This window comes from Cantharellus anzutake (genome assembly GCF_015039405.1).
Source record: "Cantharellus anzutake strain C23 chromosome Unknown EI90scaffold_12, whole genome shotgun sequence".
In the NCBI taxonomy this organism is placed as follows: domain Eukaryota; kingdom Fungi; phylum Basidiomycota; class Agaricomycetes; order Cantharellales; family Hydnaceae; genus Cantharellus; species Cantharellus anzutake.
Genome location: NW_024066962.1, coordinates 280,462 through 299,706, shown reverse-complemented (window position 1 = coordinate 299,706; position 19,245 = coordinate 280,462). Strand labels below are relative to the sequence as shown.

The 19,245-nt window shown below is 48.6% G+C and overlaps 6 protein-coding genes across 6 annotated transcripts; 2 read left to right on the top strand and 4 right to left on the bottom strand.

Moving 5' to 3' along the window:
- Nucleotides 1-28: 28 nt before the first annotated feature.
- Nucleotides 29-1,684, bottom strand: EI90DRAFT_2969272 (carbohydrate esterase family 4 protein). The gene is made up of 10 exons (XM_039055643.1): nt 1,509-1,684; nt 1,303-1,422; nt 1,220-1,236; nt 1,069-1,157; nt 988-1,012; nt 914-929; nt 834-860; nt 539-771; nt 313-450; nt 29-247 (listed from the first exon to the last, which is right to left on the bottom strand). Exons 1-10 carry the CDS (start codon nt 1,654-1,656, stop codon nt 230-232), a joined length of 831 nt encoding a protein of 276 aa, XP_038918739.1. The 5' UTR covers nt 1,657-1,684; the 3' UTR covers nt 29-229.
- Nucleotides 1,685-5,880: 4,196 nt separating this feature from the next.
- Nucleotides 5,881-7,518, bottom strand: EI90DRAFT_3287644 (uncharacterized protein). The gene is made up of 5 exons (XM_039067067.1): nt 7,033-7,518; nt 6,789-6,954; nt 6,607-6,725; nt 6,516-6,539; nt 5,881-6,455 (listed from the first exon to the last, which is right to left on the bottom strand). The coding sequence occupies exons 1-5, from the start codon at nt 7,459-7,461 to the stop codon at nt 6,363-6,365; spliced, it is 831 nt and encodes a 276-aa protein (XP_038918738.1). The 5' UTR covers nt 7,462-7,518; the 3' UTR covers nt 5,881-6,362.
- A 97-nt stretch (nt 7,519-7,615) lies between these two features.
- EI90DRAFT_3152743 (high mobility group box domain-containing protein) lies at nt 7,616-8,639 on the top strand (the record flags this gene model as incomplete). The annotated part of the gene is made up of 6 exons (XM_039065811.1): nt 7,616-7,978; nt 8,048-8,155; nt 8,209-8,254; nt 8,310-8,368; nt 8,428-8,487; nt 8,562-8,639. The coding sequence occupies exons 1-6, from the start codon at nt 7,838-7,840 to the stop codon at nt 8,637-8,639; spliced, it is 492 nt and encodes a 163-aa protein (XP_038918737.1). The 5' UTR covers nt 7,616-7,837.
- A 1,494-nt stretch (nt 8,640-10,133) lies between these two features.
- EI90DRAFT_3287643 (uncharacterized protein) lies at nt 10,134-11,389 on the bottom strand. Its single transcript, XM_039067066.1, has 5 exons — nt 11,137-11,389; nt 10,888-10,960; nt 10,578-10,770; nt 10,388-10,526; nt 10,134-10,327 (listed from the first exon to the last, which is right to left on the bottom strand). Exons 1-5 carry the CDS (start codon nt 11,226-11,228, stop codon nt 10,306-10,308), a joined length of 519 nt encoding a protein of 172 aa, XP_038918736.1. The 5' UTR covers nt 11,229-11,389; the 3' UTR covers nt 10,134-10,305.
- Nucleotides 11,390-13,181: 1,792 nt separating this feature from the next.
- Nucleotides 13,182-14,452, bottom strand: EI90DRAFT_243737 (uncharacterized protein). The gene is made up of 2 exons (XM_039053033.1): nt 13,453-14,452; nt 13,182-13,394 (listed from the first exon to the last, which is right to left on the bottom strand). Exon 1 carries the CDS (start codon nt 14,186-14,188, stop codon nt 13,460-13,462), a length of 729 nt encoding a protein of 242 aa, XP_038918735.1. The 5' UTR covers nt 14,189-14,452; the 3' UTR covers nt 13,182-13,394; nt 13,453-13,459.
- Nucleotides 14,453-15,503: 1,051 nt separating this feature from the next.
- Nucleotides 15,504-18,112, top strand: EI90DRAFT_2912328 (laccase precursor; the record flags this gene model as incomplete). Its single annotated transcript, XM_039054455.1, has 16 exons — nt 15,504-15,740; nt 15,803-15,845; nt 15,898-16,000; nt 16,050-16,084; nt 16,146-16,169; nt 16,227-16,308; nt 16,376-16,430; nt 16,477-16,653; nt 16,754-16,807; nt 16,868-16,954; nt 17,047-17,157; nt 17,277-17,525; nt 17,582-17,630; nt 17,698-17,761; nt 17,832-17,894; nt 17,986-18,112. 16 exons carry the CDS (start codon nt 15,504-15,506, stop codon nt 18,110-18,112), a joined length of 1,560 nt encoding a protein of 519 aa, XP_038918734.1.
- Nucleotides 18,113-19,245: the final 1,133 nt, after the last annotated feature.

Here is a 19,245-nt window from a genome sequence, read left to right as displayed (position 1 = left end):
TTGGAAGGAATTGAGCTTCCGATTCCGACTGAAGATCATATACCACGCCTATATGCGTATCCCAGTTCGCTGTGCAACGATTATGATGAAATGCCGCAATTACATGAAGTCTGAGGTGTCATGATGGTATGGGCACGAAAACACGAATCACGAGCCTGTACATCGCCCAACCCCAACGAGGAAAAATGGCCCGAATGCCGTCATGAAACTACCGGTGAAGAGCGGTGTTTCAACATTTCCAAGTACTCTGCGTGATTTGGGGCAAATGAGTCGTTCAGCCCTTATCACAACAGATGAAACGACCCAACTTACATCTTTCTTCGAAGGAGCACCCTGGCTGAGATAAGGGTCAATGCCGAGGCATACCGAAAGCGCAACAAGTTGGTATCCTGCTGATTGGAGTTGCTGAATGGCATACGGCAAAAGTTCGTGCGCAGTTGTATCATGAGTCTGCAAAGACCCGTTGAAGCCCGTCAAAAAAACCGGCTGATGCGTCAGAAAAATCTCCTGTCAAACATAGCCCTCGACTTCGACGCACCTCATGATTCAAAAAGATGGCAGTCCCAGAGGCCTTCGGGTTTCTCGAAACGAAATCCTTATAAATGCTCTTTTGGTATTTCATATCATACCCATCCGAATCACCTGAATCTTGATCCCAAATGACGACAGATTGGCCAAGGGAGTTGGCGACTTTGCGGACCTCATCGTTATATTCGCCATATGGGGGACGCATGAATCGTGGGATTATACCAAGCGTCTTACGGAGCGCGTCTGCATGTGAGGGTGAGGGTGACCTCAGCGGCGAATCTGGTGTGCACCGGATGGGGACGTACCGTTGATGCGGGTCAACTCGGATTTGACTGTGGAAGGAGGTCAGAAAGCGTCAGTCCAACGAGGCGGCAAAGGGACAGGCCTTGGTTGCTTGTCAACTGGGAGGATCGGGGTCAGCTGTCAACGGTGTGAATTTGGTGTTCGAAGATGACAAACCTCGGTGAGATGAGGATGAGACCAGCTGGCGGACGGCATCCAAAGTCACGCTATTTTGTCATTAAGAAGGGAAGCACTGACGTGTGAGACGCGATTTCGTGGCCTTGAGAGAGGGCGTAACGGATACGTGCAACGTTGTCATCGGAGTAGATGCAGCCATAGTTATTTCCCTGGAATCATTTTCACGGTAAGTTATTTGGGACGTGTTTTGGGTCTGGTTTGTTTCCCTTACGTTGACAAAGAAAGTGCCTGGACGTGAAATTTAACGTGATCTTGCGTCAGTTGCGCGTCTTGACGCGTGAGATGAGGATATACCTTTGGCGCCATGCTGGGTGAGTTGGTCGGAGATCTCCTTCATGTAGATATACGGGCCGTCGTCGAACGTAACTGCTACTTGTCCCTTATTGATGCAAGAAGTATACACGGTAGCAAGTCCTAACATGACAAGTCATCAGAGGTCATTATCATGAAAGGAATTGATAGAGGCATTCATGGAGCCTGTTAGGACTAGAAAGACTTGCCGCTCGTAGTGGATGAGGGATCGCGGCGAAGAGTGGAACGAGTGGAAGCGGGAACGAATGTGGACGTGTTTTGCTGCGCGGTAGGATGAGCGAGGGTGATGCCTGTCAAGGCTAGAAAGACAAGATTAACGAGTGGAAGTTTGAACATGATGCTGAGTTGGACGTTAGAAGCGAATCGAGTTGAGGAGAAGGACGCGCCGGCCCAGCTTATATCATATCGGGACTCGTGTGTATACGTATTTGGAGCCACAGCTCGTAGCACAGCGTGTATGCATCCAACTGTGGCGTTCGTACCCTTCGTCAGTCATGTGCATGGTTGGAAACCTTCTTGCGTTGAATATGCTACTAGGCCAGAACCCAATTGCTCTGCTGATGAACAAATCTGGGAAATCAGAACTTGAATTGCAGTGAGATTGACAACCCGAAGCAGCGAAGCCCACTAGGGTTGAGAATTGATTCGAAATAAACATGTAAAAACAAAGACGTCTCCCTTTCGCTCTCGGCCAACAAATGCAACCCGCGCGTCGACGTCCTTTCCAGATGCCACAAATCACTTGGGCTTCTCGACCAAGATAAGGAAATCACCACATCACGCCGATCTCTCGATGGGCCGATCAGATTGTACTCTAGTACCCACTCCAAGCCCGGCTGGCCAAGCCGGTCATTAAGTCGTAATTTTTACATCATGATAGCTCTGAAACAGCTGCGGACGTCTGCGAGACAAGTATGGTGGTCCAATTCCAAGTCCTAAGTTATCAGTAGCGTTTTCTACCTGTACAACAGTCCACGGCAACCATCACTTCGAGCTTCATGAAAATGTCGAACTTGCGCCATCGGTGTCACACTCCCAATCCCAAGGCTGGTGCCGAACCCGGTAGTTTGTGTTAAGCTCAGGAAGAATAAGGACTGATGGGCCGGGGAAGCTTAGGAAGATGCATCCTTAACGTCATGGTCGTTGCAGTTGCGACCATCGATTCGGATGATTCGTCCAGCGACCAGGCAAAGCCGAGGGTGGAAAAGGTTACAAAGCTGAGCTACTAAGCAGCATTTCTCTGTGAGCCTTGAGCGCCGCACGACGTAGACGCTCTGCAAGGCATTCGAACCAAGACCGATCGACCGTGTGGAAGGATGGAGGACGGTTCCCCACGTCCACGATTCCTTCTCTCATATGAAGAACCCCAGCGCAGGATCGATGGCTTGGGATCTCATTAATGTTCCAGAATTGATCTGTCATCATGTTTCCGCCCCCGTTTCATTATCGCAACCAGGGACAAAACTATGGATCGGCGCCATCAAGATCTCGAGAAATCATCCGTTCTCCTCCAATCTTACATAAGTACCGCCATTGTCGCCTACAACGATTCAAATCAGGAGTGCCTGAATAGCATTAAGATCGATCTGATTGGGCGAATTAGGGTTTGGTGACTTGGCACGGGACAGTAAGCCTGTTCCGCTACTGACTGCCGTGGCAAGGCACATCATCGCACACTCGATCGCAGAGGATGGATGTTATGATCCATCCTCTGTGTATATAACAGGCGTGTACAACGGGTTACTTTGTACCAATCACAACAAGCCCTTGATTTCGATCTTCCACTCGCCAGCTCTCCGAACAACATCTACTACTGTGATCCCGTACACAGTTCCCCTCCCCGAAGAGATTAAATCCTATTCTCCTTCAAGGCGGGCGAGCAGTGGTGAGAAGATCATATGTTCGACGATCTCTGGCAATAGGCTGAAGCACCTCTATATGTCCCATCTGGTTGAAGTCGTGTGATCTTTTAGGATCGGCGAATGCCGCTAGGCTCAATTGAGTCTCCCCAACGGCGAGCAAGGGCTCCAAATTCTTCGTCACTTCGGCGTCGTTGAGATTCCCCTATCAGCGGAAATCTTTGAGACAATGCAGACGTGCACGACTGTCCTGTCATAATCACGGCATCGCAGCCCTAAGCACGATCTGAGCACGACATCAGAGTGTCATTAGATATTGTGCTTATATACATCTCTGAGTGGCACAGAGGGACAAAGGCTAAAGCGTTAGAACAACAAAACTTCCCATAAAAGGGAACAATAACCGCGACAACAAAGGGCGTCGGAAGCCACTTCAACATGCCCTTCGACATCACGCGAACTGAAGGATACGTCTTGAATTCTGGTTTGAAGAGGAAAGTTGGTTGAAATCAGATTGGAGCAGGTAGGCAGCTCGTTATTTCAGTATTCGGTTTTCCGCTACATGATGTCCCTAGTGGCGATCTCGCGAGGAAGCCAATGTCAATCAATGTTGGTGTCAACTTCCACCTCTAGATTGTTCTCCATTCCCGCTTCCCTGCACTCCCACAATTCCTAGCTCTGGATATGATCGCCTCCGCTTCTCTTCCGTATCTTGACATTTTGCATATCATCTTTTGGAGCATTTTCCTCTTCTTGATCTTGGGATGCTATTCCATTAACGCAGTCCGATATTCATTGGTTGGACTTGTGGCTTTCGTCTCTGGAATTGGAGACCCTGACATGCCGATTCGTGTTCTGTGTCAACATTTCCACGGCTTTCTGGGCTGAACCGATCCACATCATCATCGTTTCGTGACGGATATGAGGAGAGAGAATGCCAGAGCCTGCGCTGCGTTGAAATCTTGAATACGGGGCCTTTCCCTTGCAAAGGGTTTAGAGCTGATTGAGCGTTTTCTGAAAAGGCTGAGCTGTCACCCATTCTTCGGTACATTAATAGTGTATCGTCAGCACCCCCGCGTTGGTCCGAGATCTGTAAGCCCATTCTTATTAAGTGTTCAGCTGAGTGTTGACCGGTGTCCAAAGGAAGTCATTCACAAGCTGGTCAAAGTGCTTGATGATGTGAGGGGAAACCCGACATTCTTTCACAGGTCCCAAGTTGGCATATCCTGCCGTTGCCTCGTACCACTCATAGTCCTACATTCCAGATTTAGCTCGAGTGCTCGGGAGTCTTAAGTATTCTCGGACGGCATTCCGAGGTGTCTACTTATCCCTTGCATATAGTGGGGGACGTTCTCATGGATTATGCCTAGACCGATCTCAGCGAGCGCCTCTTGCGGTAAGCACAGTTGTCTCGTCGGCAGCAGCCTGCACCGCCATCGGGCCCAGCGCTTGTCGCTTAGAAACGTAAAGATCCCTAGGTTTGAAAATTTTCGTCTTCTCCCTCATGCCCCAATCCGCTGCTTACAACTTCAGATCCCCTCTTGCTCGAGTTGAATTGCATGCCTATCATCCATCAATTTCAAGTGCCGTTCCAGCTCCAGAGATGTGACAAGTCCCACAACTAGAATCACAATACACCAATGTGTAAACAACATTTCTCTCAATTTCCTTGCTTGCGTGTCGCCGAGATCAACGCATGGAACCTAAGTATTCTTCCATCTCAGGATTGAGTGGTATCCATGACCCGCTTTCGCTGGAATACCTGTGCCGCGACTACTCAGTTTTGCTACGCTTACTGCAGCTGGAAGCTCATCTTTCAGAGGCGAACAGCCAGTGGGGTCGCACATTTTCGTGCTTCCTTTCCTACTTGCCCTATATCAGGACCCTTCAGACTTCCACTCCCCTCCGCTCGGGCTTCGGGGAAGAAGGGAAAATCAGAGTATAAGTCCGAGTCATATATTATTCTATGGAAGAACCTCCTTTTCCGGATCCCTTCGAACCAGATTGACTCTGATCTTTGGGTATACATTGCGGACGCCATTTTCTTGACGCTGGCTGATGACCTCTTGTCCCAGCGCACAAGTTCCTGTTAGTGCCAGTGTGCCAAGATGGCCAACCACATGGCATGGGGAAGGGAGATCTTCCTTGATCTTTATTACTCGATATCCGGGTCGATTGTCTTCTCGCTCAAGCAAAAGGTCGCCCCCTTTTTCCCATACCGATTTGGTTGTTGGTTCTCGGGAATCTTGGATGGTATTCTGTGGTGCTCCTCGTCAATGAAAAAAGGCTCGAACTCATGCCCCAGTAGTTGCTGTTTGTCCGATTTTTGCTGCTTCCGGCTTGTCACGATCACTTCGCAATTTCGGTCCCTCGTTTCTTCCTCTCGGCCTCATTACCGTGCCTCGGACGCTACATGGATGCACTTGGTATGATTGATTTGTGATAATGGCACGTTCGGCTCTTCTTCGCCGCCAAACCCAGATACGCAGGTCACGGCGTAAGATGTTCTATGCTTCCTTATCACATGGCCAGGTCATTTGTTACGTTGATCCTTAACGCCAGCGACAAACTGCAACCGTCCTGTCGCTGTGGCGGAGATGTTATCTCGATTTGCGTAAGTTCAGTTTCGCCTATTGGACGATGCTCTTTCCGCCGTACAATATATAGTAGTGCGGAAATGACGTGAACTTGTCCCCCCACCCACCAAATGCATGTTCAGCCTTGGCTGTTTCGTCTGTATTGAAGTTGACAGCATGCCAAGGTCTTTGCGCATTAATTGACGCGGCTGGAAATTGCGATCTATTGATGTCTTGGAGGGAGTACACCTCCGACTCCGAAGCTTGGACACGCTCACCCAACGCTGCCATCGGTAATCTCGGAGTGACAGACAAGACTAAATCGGGAATGCTACATTAGTTTGCGTCGGTTAGTTTTACATAAATACAGAGCATCGCAATTTGTCGTTGTTCTGAGCACCGAAGGCCGCAAGCGTCATCCACAACAAATCAATCCCACGTATTGTTGCACATAATAACGTCATCAGTCCACAAGTATGCGGCGACGTCGCACGGCCCGGGATTTTGGTCGGTTATGTTTGCGCAGTTCCACTAGGGAATGTGCGACTGCACCATCGGTGAAGGTGTGGATAAGTGGCGCAAGAGAGGTCAGACATGTAAAGCACCATTAGGCACTGGGCGGCGCGGTCGGTGTCTGTGACGGAACCTGAAAGGAGAGTGTACCCGCATCAGGTTTCCGCGTCAGCTTGAACAATCTGCCCTGCAGGCGATTATCAAAGAACTGTGATAGATAATGAGAGGACATTCCTGAAGAACTCACAAGACCCTGGTCATCAACGGTTGGCTGTGCAGTTCCCAGTTTTCGTGAGACAGAAGTAACAACCAAAGAGATTCAATAATAAAAGACGCACTTGGGAATTGTTAATTAGCCAAAGAGTTTGTTGGTCGATTTCATGCTCAAATCGACCCCATGCGTTGAGTCCTATCCCTGGAGCATTCACGAGCGTGATTCCAAAACACATGAAGGAGCCTTGCATGGTTAGAATGTTCATTGATACTTGTCCCAGCGCAGAGTCGTATGGGGTTGACGCACATAAGCCACTAATCCATTTCTCTCGTTCCCGTTGAGGACCATCATAAACCGCTTCCAACTGAGGATCGGTACGGATGAGCGACGGTAGTTTGTCTCCAAGCCGATAGAATCGCTGGCAAGCAGCACATATTCGACTCTCGGCGCGTGTCTTGTTATACCATACGATCTTGTGTCAAATACCCCAAAGTCGGAAGGCCCATGTCAACGAAAACACGTGCAACCCACCAGAACAGATGCTGCTTACCAGTGCTAATTCGAATGGAAGGTAGTACGTGAGGGCGTTAAGGATATTTTCGGACGCAAAGTAAGCGCACTGGGGGTCGGACAAGGTGGGAGGGTCTGCGAAGGGTGACGACACAAACTCTTGGACACTGGATAGACGTGGTCCACTTGCGGACGGTCTCAAGTATGTGCAGTGATACTCTCGATCACCTTGCGGTACCTCATATTCTTGTTCCTGTGTTTGTTCCTCTGTTGGTGGTAGTTGTTCCGTTGATATTATGCTATCATCCGGTAGGGTGGTCGGGGTAGTCGGTGATGTTGACGATGTTGGTTCAGTTTGCAACTCTGGTTTGGGAGGCTCAGATTTCCGCCAGTTGACGCGTTTTCCTCGGCCCCTTTTCTCTCCCTTCTTCATGTGATAATTTCGTGACCAACTTCGACTTCGTGGCATGTCAAACTCGCGAGTTTCAAACGCGCGCGCTAGCTGAACCTGGTTGACTACGGATGCAAATAACTGGGTTCTCGGTTGCGGCTCCGAATTAGGATCGATCACTCTCTGTTGCAAGTTCTGTGTTCTGTTTCCTCCTGTAGTGTAATCCGATCGTGTTATAGACGTTTGGGAACCGCTCAAGGTACGCCTGGAGTCATATCTACCTTGCAAGAGTGCCAGATTCTTGATCTGGGGGGCGCCGAATGGATCTTGTGGTGTTCCATATAGCCGATGGAGAGGCGTTCAAACCCAGATGGATTTCATCGTACTCTCCATATGTCTAATGGAGGCTAGTTAGAACCTAGGACATGCCCCCTTGAAGGCACCAAGGCGGTTTATGGCGCATTTTTGTCGTTGTCCCTTTTCGCGGTGGCAAATCACATTAACCTTCTGCGGCCGACGCTCATTTGACTCATTCTTATATGACCCACTCGATCAGATGCCGAAATCGACAAGTCATTACAAGCATAAGAAGGGTGTAAGTCTGCTGTGATTTCACCTACTACACATTCCACCCGTTGGGGTCGTTTATGCGCTATTATATTAGAGAAACGCTGGCAATCCGATGGTGTTGAAAGGGTCAAAGAAAAAGCCGATGAATACCAACCCTCATGCGCCCAAGAGACCCTTGTCTGCTTTCATGTTTTTTTGTGAGGTGCGTGGCAACTCGATCGGGGCGACGCCGCCGCTGGATTTAATCACATTTAGGAGTGGGAAAAACTTATTAAGGAAGAGAATCCCGACGCGTCATCTCGTCAGTCCGAGCGCATCCGCAAATTCGGACTTGTTTGTTACTCACGTCGGGATAGTTGAGCATGGCAAGTTGATCGGTGCAAGATGGAAGGCATTAGGTGACTTGGATCGAGAGGTAGGGATATCTCACCCAATAAAGCTTCTTGTCGCAATGATGGTCCTCCACGCGATTAGTACTATCTTAAGCAAGCGGCAGCAGATAAAGAACGTTACGACATTGAACTGAGCTTACTTGTGCGTCGTGCTTTTCTCTTATTGTTACATCCCCATTCTTGACAACGTCCCGGAACGTTTCCATTCAACCTCAGGTCGATCCCCAGGATCATTCGGGAGATGAAGATGCATCACAACCACGTCCTGTCAAGTCCGGTCATCGCGAGAAATGAAGTCACTCATCAACACAAGCAGCACTTACATTTCAATCTATTCATTCTTAGCCGCGGCATAATCGCTCTGGCAGCCAATTCTGCCAACCTCTCATTGCATCACTTACTCCCAACACCAACACATGACTTATCTTTTTCTTATATACTCAACTTCCTCTCCATCCCTTTGCCATTTGTAGTTTAAAGGCACAATCTGTATCCCATCTGGTAGCAGTAAGCCAGTTTTTTTTTTTTGTGAAATGTACAAGTTGAAGTAGATATCGAATTACAACCCGGTCAATGAATTGTGTGTTAAATTTCTTGGGATACAAGCGTACGCTGAGGCCAACTCACGTTGTTGATGTTGAGTCTTGCGGCGCTAAGATTTACTTTGTTTCCCTTTTTTGGATCAGTTGTTACTAAAGTCAGGATAGCGCCTGACTATAAAACACCAATTTTTGGACCTTACTAATAGGAGGGCTAAAGCGGGAGCTCAGTCTCCGTTAATGAAGAACTGAATTACTACGGTTAATACTAACGTAAAGCGGGAGCTATAGTACAGAAGAGTACAGAGTAAGTAATGTAACAACTAACTAAAAACAATGATACTAACCTCAGTCTCCGTTAATGAAGAACTGAGGAGAAAAGGAAAGTAGACCCAAACAATTACCTATATACAATGCAGTCACGGTATCAATACAACGGAAACGAAAAACAAGATCATGTGAGTTTGGTTAGTGAGTCACGCGTCGTTGTAACTCCAACACTTACGACTTCTCCTCAGTTCACGCATAGCGGACTGAGGTGAGTCTAAGTTTTCTCCTCCACTTATGTGTTTAACAACGTGTATCTAATATTCGTACACCAGCGACAACATCGCTAGGTGATTACTTCCAATATATTTCCAGTTCACGCATAGCGGACTGAGCGACAACATCGCTAGTCCATCTTTTCGTCTTATAATGTGTGTGATCGACTACGGAATGTCACTACGTGTCGACTCGCTACGTACCTATACTCTTAGCGCTCACAGCAATACGTGCATTGGTTTCAGCCTTCAATCAATATGCAATGCTTGTCACAACATTCCGACCAGCCTGCAGGTGGGTTGGAGGTAATAGACTGCATGTATTACAAATCTACCCTCTTTGTCCCGTTGCACTACAGGCAACCGCACAATGAATCGTTCGGTCAGCTCTTGTACCTCAATTGACGCTATGTGCCCGCTGGAAGAACAATTAAGACACACGCTCTTGGATGTACGTGATCTCCCTAGAGATTTATTTTATCCTAGAGTTGGGCATGAACTTCACGTGAACCGCGTGAACCAAAGTTCATGAACTTTCAGGGTCCAAGGAGGGTCACACAAACCGTTTGTGAGCCGTTCACAATCCGTTCATGAACATTATAATAGGTTACCTAATAGCGCGGGTCCACCGTTTCTCGCTCTCTGATTGGCTCAAGCCTCGCTCTTTAAGGTTTTAGCCTTAACCCCGAGTTGGGGTACCAGTCTAGCTCATCATCCGTATCATCGTCATCTTCACTGTCGAGGTTGCCATAACAGTTATAGGGCTGATATGAGTAGACCAAATCAGCACTGGCTCGAAAGATAAACTGGACATGCATGCATTCGGGGCAACAAGCATGCGATGGGTAGTGTCGGTCAAATTTTGCCGCAGTAGAGTTTTCAGGGATGAGATGACACCAAGATGAGCCACATTACATTTCATAGTCTTCTGTTTGAGCTTATCTGTGGGCATGTTCTGCACATGGCAGCAACCAGGATGACTTGACTTGCAAACATGAAACATGAGACGACAAATGAGCTGGTTCCGTGCCTTTGGCTGGAACCCGCGAGAGTGTTTGAAGTGAGCATAGTATTCACTCCACCGGTGTCTGTTGTATGCTCTGAAGATAGTTTAACCGAGCAAATGTGATAAGGACGACATCGACACACACCTGCAACATTTGCATCGCTCCAGCCCAACTGCATAGCCTGGACATCCATAACCTTCCCTGTCTGTGTCACATCCACATCTGTTGACCAGTCTATTATCAGAGGGGTGTCTAACATGTGTCTGAACTCTGAAGAGGCGAAGCAGAAGGAATTATAATTGAAGTAGTGGCTAAACGGCGGTCTGCGGTGGCTGGGCTAATAGAAAATCTATTGATGTATTGAAGTTTATGAACCAGTTCACGTGAACGGCCGTTCGTGGGAAAGTTCATGACCTGCAGGTTCATGAACCAAAGTTTATGAACGTTCATGAACCGGTTCATGAACCGGCATGTTCATGCCCATCTCTATTTTATCCCCGCTAGCCGGCGCGACCGGATGTCCTGTTCTAAAATGCACTTCATGATCACAGAAGTGTGGGGGATAGCAATTAGGGGATGATGGATGCTGTCAGCGCTTAAACAGGGACAATAAAATGAGTACGTTTTCGGGGTTACATAAGCATCTCTAAGGAAGAAATAAGTTCCCTGGAGAGGTTTTCATGAACGTTATTCAATCGCTTACCTGGTCCATTCCCTCAAGCTTCGGGAGTTCGACTTCGCACGAGTCCAAGGGAACAAACACAAACATTCAACTTCTCCTTTACGACCACGCATATAGGCCAGGTCCAGTGTGAGTGTTTCACAAGTCGGCTGCACGCATAGTCACACGATGGGGGGGAGGATCATTGCAGTCACTGGCCGAACATTCGAAGATGTGCTCAGATGAAGGGTATAATGCATGCCACGAGGCCCGCCAAGCCCTCAATGTTATTCAGACAATAAATTCGGCTAATTCCATTATGTATAATGCGGCTCTGAAGGTCGTTCTCGTTGAGACTGCAAATGAAACCCCAAAATACAGTGATGTATCGCGAAAGCTACTGGCGTTCCACTAAAGAAAGAATGAAACCATTTTCTCCCATTCCCCCTTTCCTTTTGTTCTGCGGTGGCAATTCCGCTGGTCTCGCCAGAAGAGCTGTTGATACTCATCTTTGTGTAGTCGGTAATATTCGATACCACTTGAAGCTATCCTGGTGTCGTGTAGCTGGTTGACGATCCTCGGGATTGTGTTGTTCTGGGGGTGCTTTCAGGTTTCGCTCTGTGGTGGGTAATGTTGTGATGGGGAGTGTATCTGATCATCTTTCCCCTCTTCCGCTTCTCTTCTCTTCCTCTCGGGCTGTTTCCCTCCCTACCCGTTCCGTCATCTGGCCTTTCTACTTGTCTATCATGGGTAATATCTTTAGGGATATTCGGGCCAGTTTGGGGGTCCCCTGTGGCTTCCCTGTGAGGCCCTCAGGATGTGTCCTCTCATCAGACGAACTATGATCGGCCTAACTCTGCTACAACCATGGAATTCGGGCAGCTCCGCGCTGACGTGCGACTGAAGAGAGAACAATCAACTCGGCCAACTCTGCTGCAACACGGCACGACTCATTGACTTAAAAAGGCCATATTACTATATAATGAGAACGATGGAATGAGGCCAACATATGACTGAGGCAAGAATAGAGACTCGGTCGCTGGTTGTTAGATTCTGAATTTTTTTTGGTCTTGTTGCCCCGCGAGCTCGTACATGTCAATCCACTGGATCAGCGCAACGTTCAGGTGTATGGCCGCGGGTTGTATAATCCTCGGGGTTGGTGTCGTTTCGGGTATGGGTCCGCGAAGGCGAACTGTGGCTATGCTTTAGGCCCCGCGTCACTTCGTTTCGTGGACTATGGAACATCAACGTTTCACTTTACTTTTACTCGAGGAAATACCAAGCGATGAGAATTTAAAGACGATGCAAGGGACTATGAAGAGTAGGCGATGAGGTGGAACTGGTCGGAACGGCAGTAACACTGCTGTTTCCCCACCGGATCCAGAATGAATACTGGTAGAGGAATTAAGAGCTAGGGGATGAAGCAGAGAGGCACTAGCAGCGACGAATTTATTGTAACGTCATGCACCGATCCAGGGTGGAAGCCGTTGTTATATCCATGATAAGACCTTACTCCAACATAGGTGGGAGTATTAGGTGAGATGGGGACATACGCTGTTAGGCAGGATCCCAGCCTCTAATAAGTACCCTGTAGTAGTAGGAGCACCGACACCATCGGGCCACACTTGCACCCTCGCGACCTGATAGTACGGGGGCGCTATATCCTAAGGCGTATGGTCCAATAGTTAAATTACTGCATCGCCCCAGGAGGCAAAGGCGCCATCGCAGTCAGCCTACTAAAACCATCGCAAGCCGAGGTTGCAGTAGCAGCGAATCGCCTGCCCACCAGATCCAACAAGGCCTGGGACTTGGCCGCCACTTGCCTACACTCCATTTGAGCCACTGTAGTTTGACACAAGCACGCCATTCAATTGAAAGACACCCTCTGTAAATAGGAAAATAGGAGAGCAAGACAAAATTTCTCAAAGCAGGACAATGAACAAAATAAGTTAAAAATCCAGAAAGCTGGACAGACTCATTGTCTCGACTGGAAGCAACGCACGGTGTGGCTAAATTTCGGCCAAATCAGCGAGCCACTGGGGAATCTGCGTTACTAGATCACAGTCGGACACACAAGTGCATTGCAAGGAGTAGCTCCGGTAGGAATGTTGTCCAGGTGAAAGGGTCAAGTATCTCATTGTAGGAGGGCAACATAACCTTGTTCCACATGAACTTCATTACACAAGAACGTGAGAATTAGCCGGAACAGCTTGTTGAGACGGATATTGGAGTGAAAGATCAGTAGCAATCCCACGCCATGTGATTGACCGTCTCATGCTGACAGCAACTGATAGGCGAAGCTGGGACAAAAGGTCATCAGCCAGCGTCGAGAAGATGGCGTCCGTAATGTATGCTCACCCAGAGATCAGAGCCAATCTGGTTGGAAGGGATCCGAAAAAGAGATAAGGAATAGAGGAATATGCTTGGATGTTGCAAGCTGGAACGTGCAAGGTGTATTACTTTCTGATATCCCGTAAAGTCCGATGTAGAGAGGGGTGGAAGTCTGGAAAAACCTGATATAGTGCAAGTGGGAAAGGACGCCGGCAAACACGCGGTCCCACTCGTTTGCCCTCGAGATAACGTCCAGCTGCAACCAGCGTAGCGAGGGACACAAAACTAAGTCATCACGGCACAGGCATTCCAGAAAATGCGGGTCATGGGTATCACGCAAATTAAGGAGGGAAAAATGTTCAAGTTTAGGGTGATGAGCAAAGAAATCCTTCAGGTCGTTGACATCGATGTTGCATGCGTCGATGGCGGCGAGCCGCAAGCAAGGGAATTGTGAGGAATGAAGCACTGGTGGAGGGTGTTTTGAATTTATCAATTGAATGGTTTCTAACCTGTCTGCGCTTTGGGGGAAGAGTCCATGATGCATGGAAGCCCCTCCGAGGGTGAGGGACCGCAAGAACGGCAGTGCTGTGATTCCAGTTACGGGACTTGTCACATGTGTGGAAAGGCGGTTAACAACCACGGAGAAGTACACAAGATTGGTCGCGGCATTGATGGCATTTGGAATTGATGGATGATAAGTGTGCAATTCAACATGAGTGAGATTAATTGCATTTACAGCAGGGAAGAAGGGGATTTGCTGCATTTGAAGTCGTATGTGGCGGATTGGAGCATGGGAGAGAAGACGAAAAAAAGCCTCCAGACGGGCTGGGTCAACCGTAGAGGCACGACAATTAAGTGACAGCTCTTGTAAGGAGGTTAAAGCTGAGAAGTTAGGGATCTCCCCATCCCTAAGTGTCAAGCGCTGGATCCGATGGTGGTGCAGGCTGCTGCTGACCAGATGACTACCACTACCAAAAACCACGAGAGGCGCTTTCCGGGATCGGTGGAGACATAATTGTGTCAAGTTCTCTGAGAAAGACTGTGAAAGCATCCCCCACTGTATGCAAAAGATAAGAAGTAATGGTAATCAACCTGAAACTCACTAAGTATCGCACAAGCACCACGATTAATTATGAGAGTTGAAAGAGAGACCCCGCGTTGAAGTGCTCATATAAGCACCGCCTCACATGAGGTTGGCACGGGCAGGCAACTCGTAACTTAGCTCTGTCTGCTAGAGTGCCATGCTGACAGACGGGATGGTACTGCCGCGTAATAGTCACGAGCTCGCGGGAAACAGGACCAAAACAAACAGAGCGGCTGGAAGGTTCAGGTGTATGGCCGCGGGTTGGGTAGCCCCTATAGGGTAAGCAGTATCTTCGGTGATGGCCGCGGGGAAGTTCGTTTCGTGGACAACCGGCCCAGATGACACAAAATGAGCACCTGGGGGGGTGGAATTGGACCCTCCGACCCTCCAAAACAAGACGTAAAGAGCCTCTGAAATTCGGGCCCTTCAGGATGTGGCGCGTTCCCTGTGGACTTCTTGGAGAATGGCATTGATTTGCGGAGTTACAATGGCGCCGGAGATCACACAACAGCAGGAAGAAGTCTAGGCAAGATCCCAGCCTCCACTAAGGTAGAGTGCCAGTCAGAATCTGAAGCGAGTTATTGCGACAGCGGCGGCGCTTTTCTATCCTATTATGTAATCACGGATCTCGGTTGTTGTCTCGACAATCTGCCCTATTACCCGAATTGGTTATGTCTGCACCGAGGGTGGTCCTTTGGCACGAACGTACAATGGACAAATATTGTATTCGCCTTCTTGTTCATAGGCATTGTGTTCCTAGCTTCCTTATGCCAGCTATACGGAAACCGCCGGTTGGCATCCCCACTTTGCGGCCTCTAGCGTTATTGGCTGAGGACTTTACATGTTGATCCTTGGACGTCCAGTACAGGCAATCGGAGACCCACGCGTTACTACCCTGCGCGTCCTGACTCTTCAGGGATTCATAGGATGCAGAAATTTTCTTATATGAGACCTACCTAACGCACGGCACCACGCTTTCACCATCGACGCCACCATGCTCCACTTTCTTGCATGCGCTCTAACACTGACGCTGGGATTTGCGAACGCAAAACAACAACGTTACACCCTCAAGGTTGTGGATGCTAACGTAAATCCCGATGGGTTTCCGAGACCTGCAGTCACTGTTGATGGGACCTTCGGCCCTTTGCTCGCCGCAGGACGCTATGATGACTTTCAAATCGAGGTGAACAATCGTCTCAGTGATCCTAGGATGCTCAAAGGAACTTCCATTGTGGGTAGTCACAGTGTTTGTGAATCGCTAGTGCCGTCATCTCATAATCCTTTCCTCTCCAGCACTGGCATGGCATCTTCCAACATCGTACTGCCGCCATGGATGGTGAAGCTTCTTCCTTCGTATTGTGACTTCTGACACAGCTAATGATATCCAGGTCCTGCATTTGTGACTCAGTGCCCAATCGCATCGGGGCACAACTTCACGTACGAGTTTCCCACTGGGGGACAAACTGGAACATACTGGCAAGCGCTCTCACAGTCAATTATGTAAGCAATGTCGCCAGTGCTGACAGGATGACCCGAAAAGGTACCACTCACATTACTCGACCCAATACTGCGATGGTGCGTGTTGATCATTCCTTCCGTCCGTGTCTCTCATAATTAATGTTCCTCCCTCCGTTAGGCTTGCGAGGCCCTATCGTCATCTGTGGGTGTCCTCGAAACGGCTTCTCAGACGTTTGCAGTGACACTTTTTTTCTGCTAGATGATCCTCAAGACCCTTACCTGGGATTTTACGACATAGACGACGCAAGTACTGTCATAACGTTCGCAGATTGGTATCATGCGTAAATATTTCTCTTCAATTTCCACTCTGTCTGGGCCCGTTTGTAAACTTGCGCCTTCCCATGCCAGGTTTGCTCCCGTAGTTGCTGCAAGACCTGGACCTCCAACACCTGACTCGACCCTGGTACGTGTTCTGCTGATGATTGAGAATGTGTTTTATCTGTATGTAGATCAACGGCCTCGGTCGCTGGGTGGGTAACCCGACAGGATCTTTATCTGTTGTATCGGTGAAGCATGGAAAGCGATACCGCATGCGACTCATTAACATCGCATGCGATCCCAACTATTTTATAACCTTCGAAGGACACACCTTGACTGTCATCGAAGCAGATGGCATCACGACCAAGGTGAGCAGGTTCCTGCCGAGGGTGACTCCTTTTTGGTTTCTTTCCTCGTTTCCCGATAAAGCAACAGTATACCGACAATCAATTTCGTTTTTTTTTGTAGCCTCAAGTTGTGAATTCAGTGCAGCTTTTCGTGGGTCAACGCTACTCCGTCATTGTAGGCACTCCCTCCCGTTCTCCTCGCTCACAAACAGTGTTGATCCCTCTCCTGAATCAGCTTACCGCAAATCGACCCGTCGCTAATTACTGGATCCGAGCGAACCCTTCGAGCGGCCCGCCAGGCTTTTTGGGTGGAATTAATTCCGTATGTGTGTTTCTGCCTCCACAGAACCATAACCAGCACACATTTCTCCCTTTCAAGTGCACAATCTGAAAATCTTTTATGCTTTTTTTTAGGCTATCCTCCGTTACGAAGGTGCCCCTGCGTCGCAACCTATTGGTGTTACACAATTCTTAGGAAAAACCCTTCTCGAACAGAGTCTGGTTCCTCAGTCTAACCCTCATCCCGTACGTACCATCGAATCTTACACCCCCCTTCCCCCACTCTTCCAAAACAACTAATCTCGTATTCCTTTTGTGGACCACACTGGCGCCCAACTACTTATCTACTACCCTGCTTCTAAAAGCCCGGGGGCCATAATCCTCCCGACGTGGACTTCGTTTTCAACATTACGTCCGGTAACCATTCGTTCTTCATGAACGGGGTCACCTATCAATCACCATCAGTCCCCATTATCCTACAAATCTTGAATGGGGCGGATCCTAGGAACCTACTCCCCAAAGGGTCTGTGTATATCCTGCCGAAGAATAGCGTGATTCAGATTTCCGTTCCTGGTGGATCGCTCGGGGCCCCTCACCCTTTCCATCTGCACGGTGTAAGTAAAGAAGGCCTTTTCCTTTTCACTATGGGATGATGGTTGCGCCTCTATAGCATTCGTTCAGCGTCATCCGTAGCGCGGGACAGACCGTGTATAATTATGGTGCGTTTTTTTATCCCCTCAGGAGTTTTTTTGGATCACCAATCTTTGGTCCTGGAAACAAATTTAGACGATCCAGTCCAGCGGGATGTTGTTTCGACAGGAGGATCAAAAACGGATTTTACCACGATTAGGTACGTCATCTTTAATTTTCCGTGATGCCAAGAACGTGGAGCAGCTAGTAATATACTTTCCCCGCCCCAGATTCAGAACGGATAATCCTGGACCTTGGATATTCCACTGTCATATTGACTGGCATCTTGGAGCGTAAGTCAAATTTTATCCTTCCAAATCATCGTGGCCCTCCAGAAAAAAATTGACCATGGGGCGCAATTTGCTTCTCTGTTGTGCCGTGTAGGGGTCTGGCCGTCGTCTTTGCGGAGGATCCAGCGGGACAAGTGAAAGGACCTCAGTCTCAAAAACACACCAAAGCTTGGGATCAACTATGCCCTATTTGGGATTCGCTTCCTGACTCAGAACATTGAAAAACGAGCGAATTAGTCTAGTGATCCTGGTGCGGTAACAATTGTTTGAAGCGCAAGTACGCAAACCTGATCAGAGTGGAGTGGTTAGGGCGTCTAAATATCATTTCGACCGCGACTTGGCGGTACTAGTGCATCTTTCTTGCTTTTTTGGGCTTCGTCTTGTTTAAGCTTCGCTGTACGCGGATCGTGGCAGCTTTTTCAATTATCTATCTACTACCACTAATGTGTCAACCCCACATTTGCACCAATTGTTGAAATGTAATAACTTAATGTTGAATTTCACAGGCTCAGCTTGCGGCACCTCGACTTAGTTTGAAGTATGACGGAGCCGTGACACACCACAGTGATGAGATTAGGAAACGAATTGAAGAAGCGGCGCTAGCATGCGAGGATGAGGATGACTTACGACTCGAGCGGCATGTGAGCTAGTCACGAACTAAACCGATTCGCTGACGAAGCGTAGGTACGTTTGAAGTGGAGAAAAAAAGAGGAGAAAGGTTTTCTAAAGAAAAAGGGCACCTCCAAACGACACCTGGTTGTTGCCATCCCCGAATTTTAACATGATGGTCTCAATGCTCCTTACAAACAAAACTTTCTTCATCACCATGGCCCTCCCGATATTCGCAGCTGCCGCGGCGGGGACGAACTGAAAGGACTATTCTCAGCACAACCAACGCTTCATCATCGTTACCCTCTTTTTTTCGTTATCCAGCCTCGGAACCATACCACGCGAACCAGAAGGGCTCAAGTCAAATAGGACGAGGGGAAACTCTCCTGGTGGGCCCTTCAACCAGCCCGAAAACGACGTCGAAAGTATGAATGTCCTGCTGCTGCTGCTGCTGCTGCTGCCGGTTGATTCTTCATTCGCCGCTATCGATCCCCCGTTCATTCCCGCTAATGCTGTTTTGTCCGCCACATCATTGAATGTTCAACACTAAAATAATCCGCATCACCCCCACCCCCACCCCCACAAACGAACCAGCCGATCTAAGCGACGAAAGCGAGGAAACGGGAGGGGGCAACTGAGCAAAAGAAAGCTTCAGCGTTTCACGACTGAGTCTGACCTTGTGTCACTGCGGTAGTCGGAGACCGAGACGAGTAATTGACACTCGGATCGTTAACGTCGTTAGAAT

Coding starts and splice junctions, on each gene's coding strand:
- EI90DRAFT_2969272 (XM_039055643.1), bottom strand. CDS start 1,656: ATGTTCAAACTTCCACTCGTTAATCTTGTCTTTCTAGCCTTGACAGGC. Junction 1,013..1,068: donor CACGAAATCGCGTCTCACAC/GTCAGTGCTTCC, acceptor GCCGTCCGCCAG/CTGGTCTCATCCTCATCTCA. Junction 451..538: donor CCATCTTTTTGAATCATGAG/GTGCGTCGAAGT, acceptor GGGTCTTTGCAG/ACTCATGATACAACTGCGCA.
- EI90DRAFT_3287644 (XM_039067067.1), bottom strand. CDS start 7,461: ATGCCACGAAGTCGAAGTTGGTCACGAAATTATCACATGAAGAAGGGA. Junction 6,955..7,032: donor TTCCATTCGAATTAGCACTG/GTAAGCAGCATC, acceptor ATTTGACACAAG/ATCGTATGGTATAACAAGAC. Junction 6,540..6,606: donor GGCTAATTAACAATTCCCAA/GTGCGTCTTTTA, acceptor GGAACTGCACAG/CCAACCGTTGATGACCAGGG.
- EI90DRAFT_3287643 (XM_039067066.1), bottom strand. CDS start 11,228: ATGCGTGGTCGTAAAGGAGAAGTTGAATGTTTGTGTTTGTTCCCTTGG. Junction 10,961..11,136: donor AGCTTGAGGGAATGGACCAG/GTAAGCGATTGA, acceptor AGTGCATTTTAG/AACAGGACATCCGGTCGCGC. Junction 10,328..10,387: donor GTCATCCTGGTTGCTGCCAT/GTGCAGAACATG, acceptor AATGTGGCTCAT/CTTGGTGTCATCTCATCCCT.
- EI90DRAFT_243737 (XM_039053033.1), bottom strand. CDS start 14,188: ATGCAGCAAATCCCCTTCTTCCCTGCTGTAAATGCAATTAATCTCACT.